Source organism: Borostomias antarcticus (genome assembly GCF_949987555.1).
Source record: "Borostomias antarcticus genome assembly, chromosome: 4".
Taxonomy (NCBI): domain Eukaryota; kingdom Metazoa; phylum Chordata; class Actinopteri; order Stomiiformes; family Stomiidae; genus Borostomias; species Borostomias antarcticus.
In genome coordinates, this window is record NC_140237.1 from 23,440,897 (window position 1) to 23,462,722 (window position 21,826).

At 47.8% G+C, this 21,826-nt stretch overlaps 1 protein-coding gene across 1 annotated transcript; it reads left to right on the forward strand.

Annotated features, from left to right (window-relative positions):
• The first annotated feature begins 1,501 nt into the window (after positions 1 to 1,501).
• On the forward strand, positions 1,502 to 20,858 carry mtmr10 (myotubularin related protein 10). Its single transcript, XM_084436933.1, has 16 exons — positions 1,502 to 2,036; positions 2,127 to 2,187; positions 7,870 to 8,006; positions 9,253 to 9,325; positions 10,835 to 10,977; positions 14,336 to 14,429; positions 14,755 to 14,902; positions 15,409 to 15,496; positions 15,822 to 15,910; positions 16,351 to 16,481; positions 16,702 to 16,771; positions 17,082 to 17,152; positions 17,294 to 17,466; positions 17,597 to 17,767; positions 17,880 to 18,062; positions 18,561 to 20,858. The coding sequence occupies exons 1-16, from the start codon at positions 1,980 to 1,982 to the stop codon at positions 19,173 to 19,175; spliced, it is 2,304 nt and encodes a 767-aa protein (XP_084293059.1). The 5' UTR covers positions 1,502 to 1,979; the 3' UTR covers positions 19,176 to 20,858.
• Positions 20,859 to 21,826: the final 968 nt, after the last annotated feature.

A 21,826-nucleotide genomic window follows, 5' to 3' on the forward strand; every position in this document is an offset into this window, starting at 1 on the left:
GCCCCAAGCCAGCACATGCGGGGCTATCAACTAACCTAGCTAACTAGCGTAGCTAGCAAGCTAACGTTCAATATTTACCTCAACTACAAGCATGTCGAGAAGATCTCATGACGGCTCTTCTCCTTGCAGCGTTAACACGTCTTCTCCTGGCGGCAGCAGCAGCCGCACATCCCATGCCAGGCTACATTTTTGTGGATAATACACAAAATGATCACAGAAAACACGGATAATTGTACCACAGCTTCACGGGAGTAAACAGTATCGTATCCCGTCACTTCCGCTGGATGACTCGAGTAGCATGCTGTATTTTCTCGCATACTACACGCGTTTTGTGGAACAGTAGGTACTATATAGTATGCAGTATGCATACTATATAGTGCCTACTATATAGCAAGTAGCAGGTAGTATGCATTTCGGACACGGCCATAGTGTTTTTGTTTTGATGTTCTGGGACCACTGCCTCTTGTGGTAGCAACATAGAACTGCAGGTTCTGGGACCATTGCCTTTTGTGGTAGCAACATAGAACTGCAGGTTCTGGGACCACTGCCTTTTGTGGTAGCAACATAGAACTGCAGGTTCTGGGACCACTGCCTCTTGTGGTAGCAACATAGAACTGCAGGTCAACAACACAACAGAGGAAGGGAGGGAAAGAGGGAAGGAGTGACAACCGGACATTTACGACCTTTGGTGCGCTGGCTTACAGCCACGCACAAAAACAAATTTACACCATTACTTCTTCCCCTTCCTGCGTGTAGGCTCCCCGTATGCTGTGGGTAGTGGAGGTGAGGCCATCTACTCACTTGCAAAGCTTCCTGAAGGGAGAGCGCCTGTTGCCGCTGCACAGCAGCCTGCTGAGCTCCCTGTCATGGTCGACAACACTTTATATGAGGCATCTACAATGCACACTCAGACAGCACCCCCACCGCAGGACAGAGCTGTTAATAGAGTAGAATTGAATAGCCTAAATGAACGAGAGAAATGTTGTTGTTTTAACACTGTATGTTTTGCTCGTGCAAGTGGTCGCTGGATGGTGCTATAGTTCACGTTGTGGGCCAAGTTATGCTTCTTATTTTTTGCATGTAATCTACCTGTTACCGGTAAATTATGTCAAACTCTCATTAAATTTAATTTACGGTAATCATTTTAAACTTTCATTAGGCCTATTTGTCCCAATTAAATGCAATAAAATCAGTCACAAAACGTCTTCCGTCAAATCACATTACAAAAAATATTTTCTAAACTTGTTTCTCCTAGTCACATTTGGAATCATTTTAGTTTTTCTTGATTACATTCAACTAGCAGCTACAAAATGTACAACTGGACTCTCAACTGGTCCCAGGTCTGTCCTACAACGCCGCTTCGCCATAACTCCTCCCTGTCTGTCTCATGGACTCTCCTCCTAGAGTAAACATGGTTGTGTAGGCTAGGCTAGCCCACTAGCCACCGACTGCTTGGTCAGCTCGTAGCTACTTCTATTTGATAACAGGTGGCGAGGTTGGAATTACAGAACTGTAACTAGACATTTGAAGTCAATAAACGCTTGAGGGGCATAATATTTCGTTCACAGTATGGACCATTAATACAATCAGATATTTGTAAAATTAAGTGGATGGATAGCTTGCGCCGCTAGCTAGCTAAACTAGTCTAAAGACATGTCAGGCGTCTTTCTAGTCACCTAGCTAGCTGCCAGCTAACGTTACTGTTGCTGCTAGCTGGATAGCTAGCTAGCTTGTCTCGCTGACCAGATACAACTCGCTGGCTTGCAGCTTCAAGCGCAAATAATCTTTTTTCTGATAATTGACACTTGCCGGCGAGCCATCTCAACTTGGTTCAAATGGGGAATTCTTTAATCGGGCCCTGTTCTCCGGAGCCAACTGTTTAGCCAGGTTATAGGCTAATTTTGACAGATTTTTTTCTGATGAACGGAGGAGCAGCCAGCCAGTGGTTGCTTTTCGGCTCGGAAGTTTTGTAGCCAAAAATGTTTTCTGTGAAGCCCCCGAAACCAACGTTTAAATCCTACCTTCCTCCCCTACAGGTGAGTATTTATTGTGTTGTTCACCTTTACGTTCGTGTGGATTAATTGAACCATTATAAAACTGTTCACATTTCTATTCACTCAACGCAGACTGACGTGAAGAAAAATCCTCAGCCACCTATCAAGAAGTTGGAAGCCAAGTTACTTCCAGGTAAGTTCTAAGATTCATTTGCAAAACACGCACTGTTTTGAATCAGTTAATCACAGAATTTCTCAACCATCCAAGTGGGATATTTTATCAAGACTCTGCCAGTCATCGTGGCAGGTCAGTGCCTTTGCACCATTGCAACAAATTACATGATTTAATAGCCTGACTCAAATGTTGTGCTCATAGCACAGCGATAGCCTTTTTGGCTTTCATGATAGGACAAAGAGATATACGTAACAATAGAAGTTCCTGTGTTTGTGCCATTTAGAATTGTGAATGTGTGGCTGGTCTTGAAATGCATTTCTCAGGTCTGCCCTAGTTAAGCCTAGCCTGCCTCATTTATACTTTTGCCATCGTAAAAAGAGTTCACAGCCTCTCTGTTGGCTGAGCTTCTATTGTAGTCTACACTGCAGAACATTCTGATTTTTTAAGACATCTTTGTGTTTTGTTGTTCTGTAGCCTACTGAGTAAAAATCTGAAGACAGACTGAATGGCTTTACTGACTGTGGTGACTTGTACTGACTGACATTTTACATTGATGCACTCATTAGTGTTAAGCCTACCGGCCGGTGGGTCTTAATTACGACTTGCTGAAGTGTACAGGGAGTGGCCAGGATCCTCCCTGCTAATTCGTGTTCCCTCTGTAAACGCTTGTAAGTTGTGTCACATAAAACATATTGTGGTTTGTCGTAGTTAGGAGTGGGGATTCAAGCCTATTTTATCCTGACAGACACACCAGACTATTTAAAGTAGCCTCCCATGACATCCGTGCTCAACCCAGAGAGGGAGTTTGTACCGTACTCTGGGCCTAGTGGAACCATTGGCTTTTTTTGATTTGGTCTCCTTAATTCAGCAGCAGAGGAGAGGATGGAGCTTCCTCCCTCCCTCCAAAATAGAGGCGCCTGGCATGTGTTTGACCATGTGGCTGAAATTAAAACAAAACCTTCCTTCTACCTTTGCCTTTCCCTCTGCTGTAATGGTAGTATGGAAATACTGACCACAGTTTTTTTTTGTATTTTGACAATTTTAGTCTTAGTTATTTGTGGCCTAATTGTACTGTCCATCAATTATTATGCTACAGGAGTAGTTACCATTGGGAAAATGATTTAGGCCCAGCTTACAACCTGTAGTTACTATTCTCCTTCTTCACCATCTCGACGTACACAACAAGCTAACATTGAATGTCAGGTTAGACTTCCCTGTCTCCTTCCTCAGTGCTGTACCCCGTGCGGTGCCAGTGTGCGTGATGGAAGGAGCCCCGAATGGAGAGACTTCGTCTTTGTGTTGAGGCTCTCACTGTCTCTCCACAGTGGTGGTACTGGTACGTGACTTGAATGGTACACGTCTGCGTCCCATTCAGAGTGGTCCATGATTGAATGGCCCATTCAGGCTCACAGTTCACTGACCATACAGAGGGCCACACTGGGACTGACTTGTCTCAACAAATCAGCTCAGCTGTCCTCCTCCTCTCATTTATGTAGTCTCTCTATCTGGTCTCTCCTGCGGTTTGTCTCTCTGTGCTCCTGCCTTCAGGCTCCCTGCTACTCTGTCTGGATGTCTCCCAGTCTTCCTCTAATTAGGCCTGGATGTTATGGACTGTCAGTCTTTGCTTTCCTTCTCCCGTCTGTCTCTGAATGTTTTTTCTGTCTCTCCTCTTCTAAGCTCTCCTTCTCCCCTTTCCTCTAATTCCGTGTCTCTCCTTCTTTGGGAAAACGTATTGCCGGCCATCATGTTGACATGAGCAACACTGGCGTGTGTGTGTTCAGTCTCTTGACACTGCCACCTTTATTTGTCACATTCCTACGAGCTGGAGGCGTCTGTTATGATTGCTGGACAGGTGCTGTAATAGATTTTTCCACAGTTGTTTTCGTAGTGGGAGAATGTGAGCAGAGGCCTCTTCCACCAGGCTGTGGAAAAAGGAGCCTGGCAGAGATGTCTGCATGAGACGGAGCTCTTTAGGGCCGGGGCGCTGCTCCCTTGTGCTCCAAAACACACTGTCATTGACCTGACTGGCCCAGCAGTCACTCACGTCTTTGGCCTGCATATCCCTGCCGTTGTTGCTGTACTAGCAAGTCTCCACTCTGTAGTATTACCTCGCACTGTGCCTCATGCTCGCCAACTGGCTATTTTGCAGCTTTGGCCTTACATCCTACTCTAGGAAGTTAGGAACTGGACAGCTTTCCTGTGGTCAAGCTACTCCTGTTTGTATCATCAGTTGCCCCATATGGAACAGAGCCCACGGACCCCAGCTGTCCAAACTGTGATTTGGGACTCTGCTGTACGGTATTGTAGGGGCTCTGAGCAAGCACAGGTGCCCCTCTTTGAAGGAAAGAAAAGCACAGGAAGCAAAGCCAGGTTGTGGTTAGTCAGGTGGCAGCCGCTATGGACTATCCTCGCTTCGCTTGAAGGTTGTGTTTGTGTCTGTGGACTTGGAAGTGCTCAGAGTGTTTACCCCCAAGGTGTTTACATCCAGGAATAGACAGCTGATCACACATGCCGTGTGACCGACTAGATTAGATCCCCGTTATTATTGGCCACACGTTGAACAACCCTCCTCAGAATACTGACATGTCTCGGAATAGTCACCAAGAGTAGAGCTAGTTGCAGTATCAATATATAGGCCTTGAAACATAGCGAGTGTATAGTGACTTGAGCGGTTGATGACATGCTGAATGTGGGTCCGTGTGTGAGTCGCTGTAGTAAACCAGAGAGCTACTGTAGCGTACCTAGCAGGACCAGGCTGACATGTGACCCGCTCCTGTGTCGCTCTCGTCAGCATCCTCCCTCCACAATAAAGTCGGGGATTACCCCCTCTGTCTGTGGAGGCGATGGCCAACTGTGGAGGTTAACTCACAGTAGCGTCGGTCGACCGTGGATTCTTCCCCAAAGCAGGAACAACCCGCGTTCAACCGACACTACCGTGCGTTTACCTCCACAGTCTCTCTCTCCACGGTCTCTCTCCTCCGTCTCTCCCGTTCATGTCTGAGGTGAGGTCTTACAGTAGGACTTCACCCTATCACAAATCACCCCCACCCTCCAGCTTCAAATCACTCCCACCCTCCAGCTTCTAAAAAACGTGGAGGCTATATACTTTTATTGCTACATTCAGTACATCAAATGTCTTGTGATCATGAGACAAGGGTCACATTGTGCCTTGTAAACAATGCTGTAGGCTTTTATGCCATATGGACTTCACTGTTAGTTCCGATTCACCACTGTGTGGTAGACACAGTACAGAGGTAAATTACTTGAATTACTAAAATCAAGTAAAAAAAAAGGGGTTAAACTCTTGCTGACTCATACAGAAACTGTCAGTGGGACACGTGAGGATCTTGTTTGTAGCTCGTCTCTGCTCTGGGCTGGTTCTTTGCGGCTGCGACCTTCCCTTCGGTAACCCTCGCCAAAGCAGCTCCAGCTGTCGTGGGCGGGCTGGTCCGTGGCTCTCCCCTTCCGGCGCTGTCACTTCACAACCAGTCTTACAACCACTAGAGACAACCGGAAGGAAGCACCTCCTGGCTGTATTCATTCATTTATGACCGAGGCAGGGAATACTGTCACTTTCATATTAAATATCACTTTCATATCATGAATGTAGGCTGTTACCTGATGAGATTCTCTGGTGCTTGTCTTACCTACAAGGAAGACAGTAGGGATGTGCGCAGCGACTATTTTCACAGACGACTAGACAATGGGTTTGTAACCGACTGTATGACTAGTCTAACTCGTATTGTATTGTTTTATTTTTATATGGATGTGTGTTTGCAATAAAGTGATCTGTCTAATTGAGGGGTAATGGAACTGTGAGTGAGGTGACTTTAATTATGTAAATCTTTTTATAATTATAAATTTATTTATTTTTTTGGGGGCGGGGGGCGGCATTTCTGCTTTATTATTATATAGGACAGTGTAAACAGGAAAGGTGAGAGAGAGAGGGGAGAACATGCAGCACAGGACATGCAGCACAGGTACCAGGCCGGATTCTAACCCGGGCCGCTGCGAGAAGGTCTTGCCTTCATGTGGTACGCGCCTAAACCAAACAGCCACCAGGGCAACCCAAAATCTTTTCTTTTTAATCAAATGACAGTAGCCTATATTTAGTTTAGCCGACTAGTATTTCCAGAACGACTAGCGCAAGCTGCGCTGTATAGTCGTATAAACGACTACCTGCGCACATCCCTAGAAGACAGCAGAGACTGTTGTACTGTGTGGAATACTGTATATAGCCGGGCATGCAAGTGACAGGTGAGACACCATCAAATTGGCCGTCAGTTTGATCTCCTTCAGTACGAGTTGTCCATGTTCGAAGCAAGGTCCAGGTCTCGTTGCAGTCAAGCCTCCCAGTCTACTCAGGTTGCAGTCAGGCCTCCCTGTCTACTCACACAGGAAATGGGAACATCCATAAAAACAACATGAATAGTTCAGTCTCGAAAGTTATGGCTTTTTAGGAGTTTAAGACTGGCTATACCTGTCTTTGATGTGGGGGGCTGTAAAACGGCAGAGGATAAAGTTCAAGTAAATTCAGACTGATTTGGCCTCCAGTGCATACTTTCTCACAGTGTCTACTATGTCTCTGTCTGTTCAAGCCTGGGCTCAGTTAAAGGTTTACTCTCCGTGGGCCTACTCCGCACAACAGGTTATTTCTCTTAGCCTAATAGCAGATCATTTTCCCCGGAGGTTGACGCCCCCATCTGATTCCTATTCTCAGATCGTGACCCATGGGGTTTCCCTGGCAAGCCTGTAGTAGTCCAGGGGCTGGGAGTGTGAACTCGCGCTGCCTGGCTCAGAGAAACAGATAGAGCAGAGAAAGAGAGAGAGAGAGAGGGATCCTGGCGCAGAAACAAACAGCCATGTCAGTGTGACTCATAGATTGGGTTTATGTACGTAGAAGAAATAGTGCTCAGAACCGTAGGCACAGTGGGTAATTAAAGCCGTGTGTTTCGGGAGGGGAGGGAAGCCCTATGAACGGAGGGAACCCTCCTCTCTGTTCACACAGGAACAGGAAGCGCTGCTGTCAGAGATCCTTCGGTCCCGAGAACCGCAGAAGCTGCTACAAGGGTGGGGTGGGGGGGGTCAGGACAGGTATGCGGTCAGCGCTGTTCACCTCCGCCAGCGATGACGAGGCCAAACTCCGCTCTCGGATGTTTCCAAGGCCCAGAGAGCCCCAGGCCGAGGGGTCTGGAATGTGGGGATGATCGTTAGCCTGTCCGCCCGAGGGGAGGAATGCACAGATCACTCTCCAGCACAGCAACAGGATGCCTTAGTCCGGATACACGGATACAATAAGGAGACCTGGCCTTACGGATAACCGCCAGGCTCCGGCGCTTGGCAGATAACCATCTTGCTGTGTGCACTCGCTCCGCTCGTTCACCCCTCATTTCACTCACTCTAGTTTTGTTCAGAACTTAAATCCGTGGCGCGTTGTTCAGCCTCATGTTTTGCTTCCATGCAGTCTGTCACATGAGAATGGGTGCTTACTAGTGTGTTGGAGTCCTCTAGTTTGTGTCGACTCCTGAGGGGGACTTTTGGCATGGCACTCGCATGATGACTGATCCTTATAAAGTAAACTGTTCCTTCCACTGAATGTTCCTTTTTTGTCATCTCATCCACTTCCTGTGCTCTGTTCTTTGACACAGTGCCAGTGGTTTTGTATCAAGGCTCATGTTGCTTCCTCTTTCTGGTTGCCAGGGGAGATAGTGGTGAACGAGGTGAACTTTGTGAGGAAGTGCATCGGCGCCGACAGCAGCCACGACGACCTGTGGGGGAAGTTGATCTGCACCAACTTCAAGGTCTCCTTCATCACCCACGATGCTCTTCCAAAGCAGGTAGAGTATCATCTGTGTGCTCCAGGAATACGATGTCTCTAGCCCATATAAACGGGGCGGCTGTGGCTCAGGAGGTAGAGCGGGTCGTCCAATAACCGCAGGGTCGGCGGTTGGAATCCCGGCTCCTCCTGTGGCGAGACACGGAACCCCAAACTGCTCTATTGCTCCAGGCCTTAGGCAGGCTTGTAAAGCGCTTTGGATAAAAGCGCTACAGTGCATAAGTGCAGTTCCATTACCATTTACCACTTACCATCCATATAAATAACTGCAGCTCTGGGCTCAATACACCCTGATGAAGGCCTTGAATGGCCGAAACATGTCGGCTGCTTTTAATCGTTCCATGATGACGTGGCTGCTTATTAAAGCTTTTTAATCTAATGAAGAATGCCTTGGATTCGCCTTTTTTTGTGGATTTTCATATTCCCCGTTATCCAAAGAGCACCTTCCCACTACTTGGCTTCACCTGCCTTTGGAACGCCGTAGCCCTCCTGTTTATTCCTGTCCTCCTCATTTTTATAACTCGGCCTACTTGACATTTGTTACGTTGGACAAACGGCTAACGTTTGTCTTCTGCTCTTCTAGTCCTCAACTTCCCCCCCATCACATCACAATGCAACTCTATGTTTACAGGAGGATTTATTGGTGTTTATTGCAGCGTGTTTATTCACTATGGTGTGGGTCACATCATGTGGGGCTTGTAAAATACCCCTAAACACGAAAAAAGGTCTGTGGAGGTGTGTCCGCTTTTATGCTTAGCTCTTTTCTAATGTTCTTTTAGCAGGACACCTGTTTTGCGTCAAGCTTGTTCTGATGCATTTGCCTTTTAAATCAGTTAGGTGAGGCATTCCAGCACCGTTTACTTGGCGATGTTTTTGTTCTTGTGAATCATGAAATGCGTAGTCCAGGTAGCCTGGTAGCCTCCTGCATCGTTTTGGACTTGAAAACTGTGGATCAGCTTTTCACTTCTGCTGAGGGGTAGCTATTTAGGCTATTGTTTGTGACCCAACTGCCTTTAAAAGCTGTCAATGATCTCTGAACATCGTCTGACAGGTTGTCTTTTTAACAAGGACATGTTAATGATTAGACTAGATTTCACCCAACTCAATGATCACACCTCACTGTCACGATCACACCTAACTGCCAATGGAAAGTTTGTCTTCCCTCCTCTCTGTGTACATTACCTCTTCACCCCTGGGAGCTCCGCGGTTCACCTGGTTGATCCGTGCGCTCTCTCTCCTCCCCCCAGAGGTTCCAGGTTGCCAACCGGCTGCTCGGAGAGCATGACGTTCCCTTGGCGTGCGTGGAGCAAGTGGTGACAGGTAAGAACGCCCCCTCCCCCCAGCCACATTTACGGTGGAGTGTAGGATGGCAAACACACTTAAAACACATACAGCAATCTCTCCTCCAAACAGGCCCGATACTCTTGGCAGCTCCCCCTTCATCCAGAAACCCAGCTCAGTAGAGGATTCTGGGCAAGTGGCAGGTGTTTTGGACAGCTAGTGTAAAACTAACCTGACGTGCCAGATGATTTGCTTCGCATCACCATCTGGGCAACTCTCTGTTATGAAACAGTTTGGAAAAGGGCAGGCACTTTCACAAATACTTGGCAGGTGATTGGATTAATCGTCTTTCTATCACCATCTATCGCGCGCAAACTCCAACCGCTCCTCGCTGTCCTCGCACCTAAACCCGCCCAGTGTAGCTGTTTTGATTTGTTTCCTCATAGAATGCTGACTGGCTAGATCGTTTTCTGATCTGGCACAAACGGATCTCTACGGAGAGTTATCCAGACTGATTTCTCATGAGGCTAGTGTAAAACAACCGGCGTATGAAACGTGTTTCCCCACAACCGCCTCTGTTTCTACAAGGCCTTCTACACTGATCTAAGGCCTGCTATTATTGGACACGGTCGCAGTGTTTGAATGCGAAGCACTGGTCAGGCTGTGCTCTTAGGCGTCTTTACTCTAGATCCAATCACATTCCTTCCATCTGACCTCCGTCTCCCCATTTATGTCTGATTCGACCGACCGTACTTTGTGCGGATGACACTAGACGTCACCATTGTCCAGCTAGGACCCGTTTCAGCCAGCTGGCCTGCCGTGCTGCGTTCCTGGTCCCTGATCTGTTGTGAGCGTGTCCAGAGATGAGGTCACGGCGCAGGCGGCGGTAGGGCCGTGGCTCGGCAGGCCGGTCAGGATTAGCCTTGTTTGCGTTAGCTCGCGCCCTCTCTCCCTGCTGACGCGGCTCAGAGTGTGCCTCTGTTGTGCTGAGCTGATAGAGCATGAAGCGGTGTTTTCCTCTGTCTGCGCTGGCACGCTCTCGCCCAACAAAGGCCCTTTGTGAGAGGCCCTGACCCGAAAAAAACACCCGCCAGCCAGGTCACGTTCCACCATCTCTGCGCCACGCGATACCGGCTTTTTGGAGAAGAGCCATATCTCTCCGGGTCTTATCCGGCAACTAGCCCAGTGTGGTGGGGAAGCTGTGCACTAGACTCTAGCTCTCAGGTCGTGGCTGGATTCACATATATTAAGCATTTACATGCTGTCCCTCTCTGGTTCCTAGCACACCTAGCAGATGTCGGGCCTATGTTTGTGGAACCTGAACATTTGAAGGCCGATCTTTTCACGATAGCGGACGTGTCTTTCCAGTTTTGATACTGAATGAATGTTTCACGGTGAAATTACTGGTCTGTAGTGGTTTCCTCAACAACATTGCCGCCCTGTTTGTCTCTCTAGGCTAGACACGGATCCCTGTAAGACCGCCTGCCCGGTCTCTCTCTCGTATCTGACCGTCCTCTGGCCTTCGTGTTGTGTTTTTCCCCCCCATAGTGAACGATGCCAAAGGGAAGCAGAAGGTCCTGGGGTCGAATCAGAAGCTGAAGTTTAATCCCACCGAGCTCATCCTGTACTGCAAGGACTTCCGCATCATCAGGTTCCGCTTCGACGAGGCCGGGCCCGAGAGCGCCAAGAAGGTGCGTGATGATGACCGGAGGATGTTTCCAGACCAAATCGAGAGACTATTCGATGTATAAACACTTTATCACGGGTGTGGTGTTAACATTTGACACAACCCTTCCCCCAGGGCTAAACTACAGCCATCTAGCTTGCTAATCCCCAAACTGTAGCTCACCAGAATGCCGCATTAGTTTCTAAGAGGATTCACTAATTCACTCTGTCAGTGCCGCTACCCTTAAATCAGTGACTGTCGGATTAAAGATGTTTTAGTGCATCTCTTACTACGGGATTCTAAACTTGGTCCCTTTATTAAAGTCCCATTATATCCATATGAGGGCAAACATGCTGGACACAAGACGGGTCAATCCCTGTTTGGGGTAGACGGGAATGATGGGGGTGTTGTGCCACGTCATCTCTTGTCCCAGCCAGCCAAGCCTTTAAGTAGCCATCTGCTATGCCATGTCCACTCTCTTGCCTCCCTCTGTCATCCTCCCCTCTCTTCTCCACTGTCCTCCTTAGTTCCCTACCCCATCTCCACTTTTTTCTCTCCACTGTTCTCTCCATCCACCCCTCCTCTCTACTCTCCATACAGTACCTCCGTTTACATATCTCCTCCTCGCCCCCTTCCTTCTCCTGTAACCTCTCCCTTAACCACCCCCCCCCTCCCTTCTCCCATTCTGTCTCTCTCTCTTTCCCAACAGGCCACTCCCTTCTCCTCCCCTCCTCTCTCCTGTCCTCCGTGCTGCTGAGCTGTGTTGGGGGGATTAGAGCCCGTCTGCCCGGACGGTATTGCTTTCATCCTCCCTTCCCATCTGCCTGGCCCACAGCCTAGACTGGGCTGGAATTAGCTCCGGCCGACGAGGAGAAGACGTCTCTCTCCCCCTCCTCTTCTGCCTCACTCGTTACTCACCACTCGTAGATCACCCGTCAACGAGCCGTCCCCCGCCAGCGTGATATTAAAGATAGCGAGGAAGATTGTTCTCTAGGAATGCTCTAGCATAATACCTTTTAAGGCATGGTTTCCCTCGCTGGAACGGTATTTCTCCAGTAAAAACAATATAGTCAGCGAGATGAGTCAGTCCCACGGTGATACGGACTTAGGATGACTCAGTCTTGAGTCATCACAGTTCTCGTTGCCTAGCAGCCTTATGTAAGACGAACATTCCAGCGTTGTGACTGTGACTCATGTCTCCGAGCAGCTCTAGATGAAAGTCACAGATGTGTCATTCCTCAGAGTGAGGCACTGAGCAGCTCAAAGGGGCCCAGTATATAGAGAACGTCTTTTAGTCGCGGGCTACGCCCACTGTAGGTGGGTTGGCTGTTTCTTTTCATCCAGCCTTGTTTTTGTTTTAGGTGAGTAAAGTACGGCTTCCCTTGTCGTGACAGCTAAGCCAACCGAATAAGCAGTAGGCCTATTCCCCGGTGGTTTAAAAGAGTCTTCACCTGGATTTCCTGGTTGAGATCAACCTGGAAAATGTGATTTGGCTATGGAGGGAAAAGGTTTGAGACAGAGGGCCACTGACTGGACAGACGGGCGAGGTATCACCCCCCTAGACAGAACCCGGCAGCCCCTGGGAACACGCGAGGCCCCGCGTGAAAAAAAAACTCCAGCGCAGCAGGGGGAACAAAACGTCCATTGAGTCCTCGGCTTTCTGATCACCCCGCAAGCACAGATGCTGCCGCGCTCCGGGGTTCCGTTCCAAAGCTCCGCGAAAGCCCAGGGCCTACGGGGAATGGTAATGTGCAAGGCGGTGTGGTACGGGACCTCTTAGCTCTAGTGCTCTGTGGGTCGTCAGCCTGGCCGCGACTGGGCCGCCGAACGCCATAGATCTCCCTGACAGTTTGCTCCTATGTACGCTGTCAGTCCTCAGATCTCCAGCCAGTGCAGGCCACATGGGAACAATTTCTGTCAGGAGGGAGGGAGGGTGGAGGGGCTGGGTAGGACTTATAGCTCCTCAACACACACCTGTAAGATATTGAGCTAAGACGTAAGCTTCAGCGCTGCACTGCTGCCCTAAGCCTCCCCTTATCAACATTGACGCTAGGATCTCCGCTGAGAAACCCACAGCGCAATTACAGCTGCAGTGGCTTGTCGATTGTGACGGTTAGAAGCTGTTTTCAAGTCGTCTGGTGACTCCGCGGGGCAGGCCCGGTCCAAGCCCTTCCAGAAAGGGTGTTTCTGCTGCGAGGAGAGGAATGGTAAAGGGTGGGACTTAACTGGCTTCCATCGCTCGCCGTGTCTCTATATGAGGACCCAGTCTAATTACTGTGTGGAGCTAAACCAGGGCTGCCTCCTTGTTTTTCTATGTGACATATGGAACAGAGCCAATCCGTAATAGCTTATTATGCTGGAGGAAATTACAGAGTTGGGAGCAGCATTCTCTGTAAAATGCACACACACGCACACACACATACGCACACACACATGCACAGGAAGGTTCCTTTCGTGGTCTGTGTTATTCTCAGTCCCACCACTGAATGGGCAGCATTGTGTGTTTCTGTAACGCTGCCACTGTCAGAGCGCTTCACGCCAGATAGAACCCTGTGTCCCAAGAGCAATAGGCTTTCTTCTAAAGTTTGCTTTTCTAGCTTTTACTAAAGCGAAAACCTGCCACGGTTAAGTCTGAAGCATTGGAACAAGTTAGTTATCCATTCCCAAGGTACATTTGTACGTTGCTTTTTAACTTTCAGTTTAAAAAAAAATCTGGAACACAGAGACATGAATGAATGTTTTTCTTAGTCTGACACTCAGCACTAAAAATGAAATACAAGCACATATGGTCACATTACTTGTCTTTTTATTTGCGGACGCACTCAAGTTTGACAATCAATGTTTTACTCATCCCTGTACGCCTGCGAGTGTATATCTACCTGTCAAGGTGCAGAAAAGATGATTTAGTGTCTCAGCTGCTAAGAATGTCTCGCCTAAATAATACATTCTGCTCTTTTAACGGTGATATTTCTGTAGTGAAGGGTCGTGGCCTCTCAAAGCCAAGACAGCCACAGCTTGAAGTGTTATTGAAGGTTTCCAAGGAGCCCTGAGACTTCCGCCAATAAAAACGCCTCAGGATGAATGAAAAACAATCATTAAAACAGGTGAACAGAAAGACCAGACCGGCTCTGGTCACTCGGCAGAGACTGACAGGACTGGGATTTTGGAGCGGATCGTCAGACACCGCTCATTAAGCACGGACAGCCCTTTCCTCTAGAGTCACAAAAGATGGCGTCCGTCCACGATAATGAGTGGCTCCTGGCTCCGCCCCTGCGTTTTGTGTGTGGAAGTGGCTGTCGTGCGGAACGTTTGTTTTGTGTTTCGTCTCTACCGGCCCTCCTGCCTTCGTGGTCTCATGTGGTTCCCCCTTGCTGTCGTCTCAGGTGTGTTTGGCCATCGCTCACTACTCCCACCCCGCCGATCCCCAGCTGCTGTTCGGGTTCGAGTACGTTGGGAAGCGATACCACGGATCTTCAGGTAAACACGCCGACTCCGACACGCCACACCCTGAGTCCTCGTTCCCTGCCAAGGGCCTAGCCAAACCGTTACTGTAGCTACTGTATCAAAACCAGTCCCACAACATGTCATTACATGTTAGCTACCCCAGGGAAACATACTTACGCATGAATGAATGAACAAACATGAACATGACTGAAATGGTAAATGTTATACAATTGTGTCAGTGTTTTGTTTTGTTTTTTTACCTGAAAAAAGTAAAGCTGTTGTGTTTGTGTTGCGTGTTTGTTTTGTGTGGGCGTGCGTGTGTACTTTGCATCATGGGCTCGCTGCTCTGTGTCCTCAGGTGAGAGGGTGAATGGCGTCGATCCCGGTGGAGGGTTTCAGACGCCCCTGTTCGACCGCCCGTCTGAATGGGACAGGGAGATCAAGAGGACGCGTGCGGCAGAGTGGAGGGTGTGTTCCATCAACGAGGGCTACGCCGTCTCCCCGAGGTGGGCCTCACTTTCTGTTAAGGGGGGGGGGGGGGGGGCGTGAGGGGTGCAATTTTCTGAATTTCATCCTGGATTATTAGCAGATTTGGATTATGATTAACATAAATCCACATAATCCTTATTCAGGCATGCATTTTACGCAACACACTCAGTGTAATAGCTTATGCTGAGTTTTAATACGCTAGAGTTCTGTCATGTCTGATGTAGAAGCGTGACTGCTGCACCAGCTTGGTTCTGACATTCTGAGGTTTGGCGCTGGTTGCGTTTACTTGAGGGGCAAATGTCTAAACCATCAAACCACAAGAGTCGGAACATGGTTGGATCATTTCAGACTCTTCCTATTGTGTGACCCTTTGGTATTGTGGTTTACTCAGAGAAATCTGCTGTGGCTAGCAAGCAGACTTGACATCTTGACCCAGTTTTGGTCTGCTGACACCATGGCATGACCGTTTGACCCAACTGTAATGCTTATGTCTCTCTCCCCTCTCTCTCTCTGTTTCTCCCAGTCTTCCAGAGTACTTTGTAGTCCCAGTGTCCCTGGCGGATCAGGACCTAAAGCAGTACTTATGTTTTTTCACTGCTCAGCGAATCCCTGTGAGTGCCTCATCTCTGTCAGCGCTGTTTAGTTTGAGCGCTCGTGGCTCTACTCACATTGGTTGATAAAAGCCTTTTCTCTGGTTTTGTGTTCCCTTGGTGTACTTCATCTATCAAATATTAATGATGAAACATGTTAAGTGCTTTTAGATGACGGTATGTGTATTGTGTGTGTTTGTGTGTGTGTGTGTTTGTGTGTGTGTGTGCGTGTGTGCATGTGTGAGTGAATGGGTGAGTGTGAGTGACTGTTCGCGTGTGACTGCTGAATCCAATGTTTTTGTGTTGCCTTTGTGCGTCTTGTCAATGTGTGTGTCTCTCTCCCTAGTTGTGGTGCTGGAATCACCCCAATGGGAGTGCCCTGGTGCGCATGGCCAGCATTAGCGACCCAGCGCAGCAGAGGAAGCTAGACCAGAGGTATAATCAGAATAGAGAACAAACCCACTTCCTCTTCCCAAATCTCCATGTGTACTGTAGATATTTATAAATGTTATGTTGAATTATAAGACTTCCTTTTTCAACATAAACGCAGTAGTGAAGTTCTCTCTCTGGATCATTGGTGCTATAATTTCCAATGTAGATAAAAGATGGTCTATATAATAGACCTCCCTGACGTTGTGTTAATATTTTGTGTTCTTCATTGACATGTTTTCAATTTACAGTCCAATATGTGATTATCATTTTGATTTATTCCGTCGGCATGACCGATAAGCAAAGTTGTCGAACTATTCTACACAGACTCAAGTGTTCTCTCAGGACCGAAGAGAAGCAAATCACCTTCCTCCCGGTAAAAGTGGCGATATTCAAGATCTTTCTTATTCTGTGACAGCAGTGGTCTCTCTCCCTCTGTGTGCTAGGATCAACAGTGCCGTCACAAAGAGCCACCCACAACGCGGTGACGTTCTGAGGGCCGACCTGGATAAGACCCTCCCCAGCGTGCAGGACATCCAGGCTGCCTTCGTCAAAGTCAGGCAGATCTGTGTCATAGGTGAGCCTCGCCACACCTGCCAACAATCTGGGTTTGTTCAATCAATCAATCAATCAATCAATCAATCAATCAATCTTATTCAGCACTTTTGGAACAGTGACTTTTATAGTTGTCCGTTTGATTTGCATCCCAAAGCTTTCAGGATGAATCTCGTGTGAAACGCATCTTATCGTGTGTATAAAAGCTCTTCTGGGGTTTTGACTTGTTTGTTTGTGTGCAGAGCCCTTTGAGGAGTCGGAGGAGAAGTGGCTGTCATCCATGGAAAGCTCGCGATGGCTGGAGTATGTCAGGTATGTACAAATATTTAGACGCCAGGGGCTCAGCAGGTTGGCTGCTCCTCCAGTTTGCACTGGCAGCGCTGCGGTCCTCCATGAAGTTTAATTTAGAAAAGTTCTGGCATTGAGGAACGCTCCAGCCGGCCGGTCCACTCCCTGCCATCTGGTGGATTGATTGGCCCTTTTATTTACACTCTGCTAATTAGCAATGATATTGACAGAACATCTTGAATGGTTTTAGTTGTAGCTGCGGTATGAGTAGATGTTAAATATTTCTACATACACAGTCAAGTAAAATGTACCCCTTTCACATTCCTGGCTCCAGGGCCTTCCTGAAACACTCGGCCGAGATCGTCTACTTGCTCGACGGGAAGCATGCGTCCGTCATTCTGCAAGGTGAGAAAAGACGTGCCGTTGTCCCCTGGATCGTTTGCGCTCGTCTGTCCACGTCCCCGAGGGGCTTGTCCCTTGTCGCCGCGCGTTTCTGCTGACCGGGTCTGACCCTGCCCGTCTCTCTCTCTCTCCCCCCCCGGACAGAGGAGGAGGACAGGGACCTGAGCTGCGTGGTGGCCTCCCTGGTGCAGCTCATGCTGGACCCTCACTTCCGCAGCCTGTCCGGCTTCCAGGGCCTGGTCCAGAAGGAGTGGGTGATGGCCGGCCATCGCTTCCTGGACAGGTGCAACCACTTGAAGAGGAGCGACAAGGAGGAGGTAGGCCGGATTTGTGAAGACTTTGATACGGGAGCTACTCCAGAGGCCCTGGAAATTCCATCCTTTTTTTTTTCCCGAAGAGATATTTCATTTAGCTAACCGCGCCCCTTCCCCCCGCCTCTTCCTGCAGTGTCCTCTCTTCCTACTCTTCCTGGACTGCGTGTGGCAGATCATGAACCAGTACCCAGCAGCCTTTGAGTTCACCGAGGCCTATCTGACTGTGCTGAGTGACAGCATGTGGATCCCCGTCTTCAGCACCTTCCTCTTCAACAGTGCCCAGAAGCGCACAGAGCACAGCATGGTGAGAGACACACACACACACACACATATTTTTGGATAGGTTGTACTCTAAAATGTCAATCCACTTCTGATGCAGTCGTGCCAGCATATGTGACCACGCGTCTCCCCTACAGGACTTTGCTAAGGGTAAGAGCCTCCCCCTGGGGGACGAGAAGGCCCTGCGCCTGCCTCCCGTCTGGGACTGGTCTCAGCAGTTCTCCCTCAAAGACCAGGCCCTCTTCAACAACCCCATGTACGTTGGCAAGGGCGCCCCCTGTGTGCAGAACGGAGCAGTGAAATCCTTCAAACGCACCAAGGTCAGTTTGCTCTCTGTTTAAGAATGTGAAACTGAAAGAGAGATATATCCTTTGCTAATGCAGCATGGACTTTTTTTGGGGTGGGGTGAGTGGGGTGACTAGTGAAGATTAGCTTTTGCATGAATGGCAAATTGCAGGTGCCAGACAAAATTATAACGGTCTCCAAGAGGAAGTGGGAGCAATATAATCAAATTGTTTGTCAATGTTAACTATCATCTGTGTCAAGATCAAGATTCCTTTATTTGTCACATGTAATGTATGGATTGCAGTCACAGTGAAATGTTGCTACCAGCTCTAAGATTATGCTTGATACAGATAAAGTCTAATACTCTATTCCAAATATTCAAATTACGAAAATGACAAGTTTACAAATTTACACTAATTACACAATAGATACTCTTTCTATACAGTATAAGATGGATTATGTACATGCTATATGGATATGAATAAATAAAAATACATAAAATAAAATGTGTGTGTGTTCCTGTCTCTCACCAGAAGAACTACAGCTCCACGCTGCGAGGGATGCCGTCGGCCCTGAGGAACGGCCTGGCGGAGGGTCACAGCGACACGCTGACGCGGCGGAACTCCCTGGTCTTGCGGCTCAAGCCCGACTTCGGCCAGCTCCGGGAGGCCGTGGTGAGCCCCTCCGAGCGCTTCCTCCGGGACTGGTTCTCGCGGCCCGCCGACCTGCAGGGCCTGCTCATCCCCCAGCTCCTGCCCTCGCACCTGGCCCTGTGGAGGCTCTACTTCCTCCGCTGGGTGCCCGAGGCCCGCATCCCCAGGGGAGGCCCCGTCACGGCCTACCACAAGCTCTCCCAGCTGGCCGACGAGATCGAGATGCTGCAGAGCCAGCTCCGCCAGTACAAGGGGCCCACGCCGGCCACCACCCCCAACGGCCCCCCGCCTCCGTCGACCAAAAGCAGGATGTACTTTAGGGCCATGTCCCCCGGCGATTCCCCGTCAGCCCCAGAATACCTCGGCTCCTCCTTCCCCTTCTCCCCGGTGGGGAACCTGTGTCGCCGCAGCATCCTGGGCACTCCTCTCAGTAAGTTCCTGAACGGAGCAAAGATCTGGCTCTCCACCGAGACCCTGGTCAGCGAGACTCTTTGAGGCTTCACTGCTGAGGCCCCCCCACCCCTACCCCAGCCTCTGAATAAACATGGTGAGAGACAGCTGGAGACGTCCTGCTCTGCAGCGCAATATGCTGACTGAGGCTGACTTCATTGAATGTGACTGCGGTTGTTTTGTGTTTGCACAAGATTATGAATCTTTGCTCAGATCGCACATTTTCTGTACGGTGTTGCTGGGGTATATCTCTATCGGTAGAAACGGTGATTTGAAATTCTATTTTTACGTCTAGTGCATTGTAGAAACATGGGGAAATGTAAATTTTTTTGAGTGACATTGATTTAGTGCTATTATCACTTTTAGGAGAAAATAGGAGCTATGATGAGTTAAATCTGTGGTAGACATGTTTATCACGTGATATTGGTTAGTTTTGTTTTAGAAAGACCTTCTGGCAAGGTACTGCATTAAATATTTTTCAAATGAATAACCAAATACTGACAGAGAAAGTGTACTCCAAATCCAATGAGAGTATGGTAATCAATCAATGCAACATGCCTATAAAAATGCCAGTAAATTGGCACTGGATAATGTTTTCACCACAAGAGCCAAGAAGGTTGTGGACATTCATCAATCATGTTTTACCCTGGGTGGCGTTGACACTGAAAGGTCAGGTGTCAGATGGATGGACAGGTGGGCATCGGGGCTGTGGACGCTAGAGGGACAGGCTGGATACCTGTCCCATCACTCATGTAAACGCACAGAGCCCGAGCCATCGCTAACAACTGACATCGGACAGCTGAACTGAGGTTCTGACAGCTGATCCATTGGCGAAAATAGGTGTTATAGAGCGTTTTAGATGTGGGTATGTTTAGGACGTGACCTCTTGTGTACTTTCACTCTCACTTAAGTTCATTTGACACAACTAGGTGAAGGTGGTTCTCTTGTAGACTTATTGGAAATAATCTTGGCAAACATTGTACAGTTTGTTAATTCTTTGGCTTGAATTTTATAGGTTTACTTATTTTACTATTAAAAAATATGGTACTTAATACTTTTTAGCCCTTTCATTTAGTTTGTACGCAACCATGTATGCTGCGTGTTGGGTAAGTATACCACTATTTCAGACCAATGGTGCACTCTATGCTGTATGAGGTTTCACATGTTGATAACTATATCGATAAACAGCACATGTATTTATTAGGTTATGCAAATGGTTTCAAACAGGGATATTGGGAATCCTCTGTGCCTTTTCAAGAGGAGAAAGGGGTTGTTAACTTGTGTTCCTTCTTTCACTTTACGATGCTTGCTTGTTACAGTACATCCACTCAGGAGTGACAGACTACTATATTCATTGTTTCCTAAGCTTAACTGGAAGCCATATTGGAGTGATATGGAGTAAGGCCAGATTGTGTGATGAATGTTAGGCCTTTGTGCCCTGTGGACTGTCACTCTCTAGGTTATTATTTTTGTGTAAACAACCCATAGTCCCCTCTATATCTATGCACCACAATATGGAATGACTGGAAATGTAAAATCGCTCAGATCTATACATTGTGCCTTTGTGATCGAGGCTGGGTCTTCTTTCTAGATCAAGTAAGGTTTGGAGGTGTAGTTGTGAACTGCAGAGCACCTGTTGTACGACTGTACACAGCTGAGAAGGTCTGAGGAGTAATGAAGACTTGTTTCACCCCTTCCCTCAGAAGCACTATACGAACAGTCTGGACACAGGGGTGCAAAGCTGTAAGGCCAAATGTCTATATGGAATATTTTAGAGAAAATAAAAAATAAATTTTAACCTTGAATAAATGTGTGTTTAATTATCAAATGCAGACAGTATTCTGTACTAGTATGTGGACAGCTATGTCCATGCGGCCTGACTACCAATAACATTTTGGATAGGTATAACTGATTTATTCTTAAGTAACCATTTATACACAGTTCTTGGTAACACTTTACAATAAGGGTACATTAATAAGCATTAGTTAATGCATTATTAAGCATTACGTAACAGTTAACTAATGTCTATTAACCATTAATGTTATTTATGTTAACTAAGGTTAACTTCCCTAACCTTAACTAAGGTATTAATTAACATTAGTAACCTAACCATAAATAAGCATTAGTTAACAGTTAGTTTTTTGTGACCCTTATTGTAGAGTGTGACCCAGTTCTTCAATACCCATAAGCAGAGAATGGAAGTTCACTTAATTTACCCACTTAACTCACTTCTCTCGACACCCACGAGTGGTCCCACATCACACCTCTAGCTCCACCTGCTGTCCACTTGACGCCTTGCAAAAAGATGTACATTATATAAGCTGGCATAATGGTCGTTCAAATATTGTAATGTGAATGCATTACAGTTTAAAGAGGCACTATCTCCGATGTACACTGTGGACTTTAATAAACTGCATACTGTCTGTCCATTCATCGCGGCGTCAACAACCGCAAGGCACTAGGGGATTCCCTCAATTCTGCAAGCTCTCATTCAAGTACCTAAGAATATATAATGCTATCTGGCAATGCTTAGATATTTTTCTGACCTTTGTGCGTTTTTGTCAGAAAATAATGATTATTATGACAAATATAATCGGACTACTGACTGTGGAGCAAAATGTATCCAGGAAATCAAATAATATTCGAAGTGACGTCATTTGAGAGCGCCACTGGGTGTTCGTCTGCTCTGCTGGCCT